Source organism: Catharus ustulatus, chromosome 1 (assembly GCF_009819885.2).
Source record: "Catharus ustulatus isolate bCatUst1 chromosome 1, bCatUst1.pri.v2, whole genome shotgun sequence".
NCBI lineage: Eukaryota > Metazoa > Chordata > Aves > Passeriformes > Turdidae > Catharus > Catharus ustulatus.
In genome coordinates, this window is record NC_046221.1 from 67,525,044 (window position 1) to 67,532,545 (window position 7,502).

Consider the following 7,502-nt stretch of genomic DNA (forward strand, 5'->3'; position numbering starts at 1 on the left):
ATGTCTGCCACTACTAAACCAGATTTTTATTGTTGAATTTTTAAATACATGAGCTCATGGACACAGTCATCACAATTGCAGAAGCAGATTTGCAGAAGCACTAGGGAAAAAAAATCCAGTCTGCACATTATTTTAAGATTAAAAATTCCACAGAATTTTGGTTCTAAAGTTTGGACCTAGAAGTAAATATTACACCTTTGGAAAAATCCAAAGCCCCTGTGTAGTAACAAAGAATGAAGCATGTCATGACACTCAGAACAATTTGTGAACTGGAAACAGAGAACAGTCTTTAGGGGGAAACCCATATTTTTTATACCTTGAGTGACTCCTCTGCTACTAATGAGTACTTGGCAATTTGTTGTATCTTTGTATCCTTTTCAGTACATTTTCCATCCTAGTTCTCAGGGAACTGCTTAGAATGGTAGAGGAGAGGCAGCAGTGCAAAGAGAGGAGATGTCAGCGGTAACAAAGGTGTCCCTGTCAGAAGTGGTGGGAGAGCATGACACTGGCAGAGTAGATGGAGCCAGAGCTGCAAGAAACAGCAGCTCAGGGAGCAGCTGAGCCCCGGGTGAGTTCAACAGCTCCAGCAACTGTGCATTTCTTCCAGTTCTCCTGCTCCCCCTCTTGGGGAATCCCTGTGCTGGATCACAGAGCAGAGCCCAGTGAAGCTTGAACCTCACTTACACAGCTCGAATAGAAAAGGAAATCTCATCCAGTGTAGCCTAGGTATCTGTTGGTTGGCACGTGGCACAGAGGGAGGAGATTCCTACTTAAACCACTGAGGCCAACAAAGGAATTAAACTGCTCCCCGCTTTCTGACCACTGGGCTAATTCATAAAGATGGCAAAATTTGAAATGCAGCTACGGAAAGCTGCAGTTTGCAGAAAGTACAGGCTTCTCATGTTTTATGTCTTGTATTATGACGAGGAATCGAACCCCGTCAGTTTAGACATCTGGCTACAGGAGTACTTCTTTCTATATGGTGAAGCGTCCATGGGAGAGATGTGGATGGACAACTGGAGTGAAGTCATGGAGCGCCATTTACATGAAGAGAATCGGTTTCAGCACTCAGAAAAGTTTAGCTTTGTAGGCATAAATATCTAAGTATCTCTACATTTTTCCGGATTAAAAAAAACAAAAACAAAAACAAAAAACCCACCAACAACCAAAAAAAACCCAAAAAAACCCACGTTTTCTTTTCAAGATATTTCCCATCTCCTACTGTTGCGTAACTTCTACAGCAGAAGACTACTTTTTTCTGGTGTACTAGTTTGTAATTTGGAGGTCCTAGAAATCCTCTCCGTGTTCCATACAAGAGCTATACCGAAATTACCGATCAAAGCTAGAAGCAGCCTGCAGGCTGCCCAGAGTTGTAGCTCATGCCACACCAAAACCCGTGCCCAAATTCTCAGCCGTACCACGTAACCCCGCTTCTGGATGAGGACCGGGATGGATGAGGCGCACACGACTGCGGGGGAGCTTTGTCCCTCACTGAACACTGAACACTGCCTCCTCCTCTGCCTGCGGGCCGCACCCCGCCGTGCCTCTCAGGGAAGGTTTTGCTCGGGTTTTGCGCTTGCACCCCTTCCTCCCTTCCCCAGAAGAGCCGGAAAAGGGAAGCTTTGGGCGGTGCGTGGCTCCCTCGCCTCCCCTTCCGCCGCCTGCTCCGCCCCGGGTGCTGCGAGCGGGGCCGGCGCGCAGGTGAGCCTGTCCCTGTGCCCCGGCCGTGTCCCTGCGCCCCGGCTGCCTTCCCCACACAGCCGGCTTCATCGCCTGGGCTCGCCTCAGCGCTTAGGCTTTAGGCGGGCCTTGCTCGTGGAACAGCCCGCCATGGCAAAATGCTTTGCCTTGTTTCCTTTTCCTCCCCCGAAAAAGGTTAAGAGGTGCTGATCTTCACCCCAGTTTTCTCTTCCAGTTTTCGTCATGGCAGTGGACTGGTTCGGCTTTGGCTACGCCGCCCTGGTGGCATCAGGAGGGATCATTGGCTATGCAAAAGCAGGTGAGGTGCCCAAAGGTGCTTCTACCTCCCTCCCTCTTCCCCCCCCACCCCGTCCTCCCTTTCCCCAATAACTTGGTGTGAGCTGGGCAGCTTTTTACGAAAGCCTCCTATCTCCAAGCTGACCCTTATGTAAATGTTATCGGTTTGTGCCATGTGCTGATAAATTGCTGCTGGTGGTGGTGGATTTCGAGTTGGGCTGCTGCTTTGGGCTGATAAGGCCATAATCTGCCTTCTGGTGGATGCTGATATCTGTACTGTGCTCTTTGGGTGAACTGTCATAAGTTTGCTTCAGAAAGGCTTTTCCCCTGCTGTTTAAAATACAAGCATTCTATAAGTGTTCTGTATCTTCAGATGACATAAATCGCCACTTTCCCCCCTTAAGAGATTTATTCGCATTTTAATCTTTGTTGATAACAGTATACTGCAAGCTGTGGAGAGCTTCTAGAACTATCTTTTCTCCAAGTGTAGCTGAACAGTGCAAATCAGTCCTTAAACTTGTTCCTCTTCTGGGCTCTGCATCATAAGCTTACTCTCTGACCTACTGCTTTCATTTCCTGGCCTTTTTCTAAGTTTGCCCTCCTCCAAACAGATCTATGGATTAATTCCTGCTGCAACACTCTCTCTTTCAACTTTGAAAATCCCTAAGCCAATTTTTATGATAGGAAGGGGCATTACTGAAGTCAGTAAGACTCTTACCAGTGCATTTGACTACATAGATGCTATTGCCTATTCTGTTTTCCACTGGCTCGGATTTATCCTTTGGGTTGTGAGTGGAGTTTAGGACCGAAGGGACGATACTGAGAACTTAAGTAACTAATTGCATCTGTATTTCTCCAAGGCCATTATGAAATTATAGATGTCTTTCTTGTCCTCTGGAACCCAATTGGGAAGACATGGTTATGCTCAGGCAAGGGAATCCAGGTCACAGGATTATTGAAGGGGAACAGAAACTCGTGTGGTAACTGCTGGAGAGAAAAAAACCCAGCTATACAAAGGAGCCATTATATCCTTACTAAGAACTTGGAGAAACCAAAAGAAAGTGGGAGTTTTATGCACAGACCTAAGCTGATCTGATCTGTTCTTTTACAACCAGCTCTATCTACCCACACAGACAGGGGGCAGTAGCAGCCTTTGGAAGAACATGGCAATCAAAGAGTGACTGAGTGATTTATTGATCCATTGATTGATTTTTCTTCTTCATCTAGCAAGTTCTCTGGAGATGTAGGAACTTCTTGAGTCAGAGGTGATGTGGTTGTCATAGTATGTGTCATAGCTACTTAAAATAATGCCTTGAGGTAAAATTCAAGGATATGATGGATGTTTCTTGGCTCACAGGCTTGTGGAAAGCATTGTATCTACCACAGATTTGTTTTTAACTCTTACTCTGTGCAAAGCAGCCACCTACTAGAGTGTGCACCTTTTCCTTGCACGTGTACAAGTGTATCAGGTGCTTTCTGTCATCTTTGTCTCTTGCTTTTTATATCAAAAGCAGGATGTAAAGTAATACAACAGCAAGCTTGTTGATGATTGAAAAATTATTACTTTCTGGAAGCAATATGCAATCCTGCTTTAACACTGAGGGGAGATCTTTACCAGCTTAGCTTTTCAATCTCAAGTCTTTGAAAGGTGACCTCAGAAATGTAGTGTATAAAGTTCAGTAGCATTAAGTCCTTAATTCTCCATTAGCCTTATGGAGGGCATTCACCACTCACAGTGGTCATGCTACTTCATTACTTGATATATTCTATAAATCACCAATTTAGATGTGGTATCCTTTATTTTCTGGTAGCTTGGGGTTATCATTTATAGTGGGGACTTGATTCAAACTTTAGGTGTGTTCAGGGAACCTTCTTCCTAAGTCTGCAGTTACCTTTGGATCAAATCTCAGGTGTACTTAGGAGATATGACCTCTGTTGTTCAACTCTGTCCTACTTCTTGGCAATTCTTTTAATGCCCTCCTCCACCTACATCCTTTTTTCTGATCTTAAATCCTTACAACTTAGTCCTTCTATTTTACTGCCTCTCAAGGAATTTTCATAATACTATTTTGAAACAACATGCTTCAGTTTATGCAAGGAAGACACCAGGTTTTTTTTTCTCACCGTTCTTTCAGTCGTGAATGTATTAATGGCTTGTTAGAGAACTAAATACTAGAGTAATTGAAGTGTTTCTTGGTGCTGGTCAGATGGTCTCAAAAAAACCCTTCTCTAATATTTATGACAGCGAATGTCCATCTTATTTTTATAAATTTTTGGTGTTTTTCAAAACAGTTAAGCTACTGACCAAGGTAATTTTAAAGTTTCTAATAAAGGCATTATCTTCTACTTATTCAGGTAGTGTTCCATCACTAGCTGCTGGCCTTTTCTTTGGAAGTTTGGCTGGACTGGGTGCTTATCAGGTCTCACAGAATCCAAATAACATTTGGGTATCTCTGAGTAAGTAATCTAAAATTTTATTTAGAAAATATTATATTTACCCTATATTTTTAAAATGAGTACCTAAAACCTTTGCAGAAGAGTTAAACACAGATAGTGTTACAAATCTAAATTCAGTCCTGTCTAAACTTTACTGAACTGCTGACTGCCAACATGCATCTGTCTCATACTGATGTGTCTGAAGTATCATAGTGCAAAGGAAGTGCTAATAAATGGATTTCTGACCTCTTTTTGGATCCTCCTACTTGGAGCATCCTGCAGGAGGCTGTAACATTTTGGGAAGTGAGACTCCCTTTCAGATTGACCATATCCCTAGCAGACTATTTTATTATCACAGAAAATGGCAAAGATTGTGATTGGCTTATTTTTATATATGATAAATATGTGAAATTACAAAGGTGTTGATGCCTGGGGAGATTTAAGAGAGAAGCAAGCTTCAGTAATGCTGTTTCATCCTTCTCAGAACTGGAGCTTCCTTTCCCCCCAGTTTGAGAAGGTAACTGTAGAGAGTTACTGCATAGTCAGTGTTTAAGGAACCACCACTGACTGCAGCATGTTTTTGCCTGAAGCAGTGGCATAGCATCTGGCTCTTTGACATGTGCAAGGCAGAAGTGAAAGGGGAAAGCCCAGCATTTCTCTCCACTTAAACTTCTTTACAGGCAGTCCACTTCCACACCTGCTGGCCAAAAGCTCTGCATGGTCAAGCCTTAATAACTTAATATAAACTGCTGATTCAGCAAGCTTTAGAAGTGTGAGGTCAAGTGTTTTCCCAAATGTGAGAGACAGATACATTTCTGTAGCTCAATAGCATTTAGTGTCTTTTCCTGTTCATGCTTTAAATTTTTTGGGAAAGTTGTGTTCCACTGCTGTTTGAAACAAAATTCCATTGTGAGGTATGCACATTTTGGCAACTGGCTGCTAATTAGAGCTTGAAGCATTTTAATATGGAAGTATTTTAGTTGTATTGCATGTTAGACTATGGTCTCAGTCTCTTACATATCCGTGAGATTAATACATGTCAGTGACAGTATTTGGCTGGTGTTAGGGTGGAAGGATGTCATTGCTAAGACTGAAGATGAACTGGATCCTGCAGGACCAGTCATCACAGAAGCAACAGTAGGGGATAAAAGAGTTGCTGGAACAATATGTGTGTAGCTGTTACTACTGGGTAGCTGATGCATACTAAGGATTTCATCAGTGTATGTTTTCCTTATAGTTTTTTAGTACTCAGTCTTTATTTGAGATACCATGTTCCAGGGACTGTCCTTTCTGTCTTGCTGAGTCGGTGTAACTACCTGGCTCCTGTCTCTGTGTCAAGTGGTCAGGGACAATTAACTCTCACCTTGGTAATGCTTAGCACACTTCCCTTTTGAAGTCTTTTGAAAACATAAATTAGTTAATTCTCAGAACATTACAAGTTAGACATGATGCTACATGTTATATATGATTACTACAAGTTAGACAAATGCTGTTTCCCTTTTTTGAGAAGTGGGGGAATTGTGTGCACAAGTTTAGTGATTTGCCTGTGTGGGGAAGGAGTGAGTTCTAGAGCAGTGCATCATAAATTATTTCCAGTCTCAAAAAGAGCACGTTTTGAAAAACAAATTTGAGAAGTATGTGCAGAAGCAAATGGAATGCACTGTGTTCTAGAACTTGATATAGAATACTTACTCTTTACAAACTGAGGCATTTTAAAATTTAAACAATTTATTGACTCTCTTAGTCCATCAAGAAAAGTAACTCTGTTTCTTTTTTTACTTGGTGCTGCTACTTCTCTCTGTTCTGTTATTTTTAAATTATGTTTCTCCCACACGTGCATCTCTGCTGATGGGACTGTACAATCTCTCATTTAAGTTACATCTGGAGCACTGACTGCCATCATGGGAACAAGATTTTACCACTCCAGAAAATTCATGCCTGCAGGGCTAATTGCTGGTGTCAGGTACAATACTTTTTTAAACTTCCTGTGTGTGATTTCTTATTCACTTAATTAAACTTAGATGGAGTGAATCATATTTTGTGTATTATTTTTGGTCCCATTTACATGAAGTATTTGAAAACGAATTGACAAATTGTTGTTGGGTTATTTTTTAATTATATGGTTTTTCCCCTTATACAGTTTGCTAATGGTTGGAAGATTAGCACTGAAGATGTTGGAAAAGCCTCAGGAAAAGTAACTGTTAATTTTACATCTTAGTATTTGGAAAAGGAAACCTGATCATGAAGTTGCATGAATGCAAAAGTGAGAAGATGGAAAAATTTTCTGCATCAAGACATTTTATAATCTTTTTTATTTGTAAGGGGAAGTAGAATGATGGAACAGAAAGTTTTTATACAAGGTAGAGCTGTTTGTATATAGAGAGAAGTGCGTCCTGGGTTTGATTTTTCTGGACATGTTTCAATGCATTTTAACACTTCCGTGTTTTTATATTCCAAATTATACTTCTGGCATGTATGAAGTAGAGAGAAAATATGCTGTAATTAAGAAAATATCCACAAAGAGGCACCAGGAGTAACTGGCTAAATACAACAGTGTATCTCAAGCTTTTTATACTGAGTATTACAGTGTGCTTTACCTGTTGCATTCTGAATTGATATACCATGTCTTTATAATGTCAAGCAGATTTTGCCTTTTTATTGTGAAATTATGCTAAAATGATGCTTTTCTATAAGTAAAATCTGTTACAAACGTGTATTTGGCTTTTTTTTTGGGTACAATTTCTGTGTTTGGAGACAGGGGTATTTTTTTCATCTTGTTTTCTCAGTGGAAGTCTTTGCAGTGGACTGTTATTATTCAAGTGCTGTCATTCAATTATATTTAAAAATCACTTTATAAATGGAGGGACAGAAGATTAAATTATGGGCCTTCATTAACACTTCATTTAAAAAGTTGGTTGAAAGGAGCTTACCCTGTGGATTACAGTAATTTCACGAATACAAGCCGCAGCAATTTGACAAAAATTTTGGTGGAAACCCGGAAGTGCGGGGGCGGCTAATATATTAATAATTTTCTGACATTTACAACCCCAGACGTGCCAGCCAGAGTGCCGAGCCAAGCACCGGCCAGT

At 41.1% G+C, this 7,502-nt stretch overlaps 1 protein-coding gene across 1 annotated transcript in view; it reads left to right on the forward strand.

The window, feature by feature from the left end:
- The window catches only part of PAK1IP1 (PAK1 interacting protein 1), a 17,253-nt gene extending 10,126 nt beyond the window's left edge, over nucleotides 1-7,127 (forward strand). Inside the window, exons 10-13 of the mRNA XM_033053159.2 lie at nucleotides 1,916-1,999; nucleotides 4,333-4,434; nucleotides 6,289-6,376; nucleotides 6,554-7,127. Of these exons, the coding sequence (XP_032909050.1) occupies nucleotides 1,916-1,999; nucleotides 4,333-4,434; nucleotides 6,289-6,376; nucleotides 6,554-6,611 (332 nt within the window). The 3' untranslated portion in view covers nucleotides 6,612-7,127. The remainder of the gene's footprint in view (nucleotides 1-1,915; nucleotides 2,000-4,332; nucleotides 4,435-6,288; nucleotides 6,377-6,553) is intronic.
- Nucleotides 7,128-7,502: the final 375 nt, after the last annotated feature.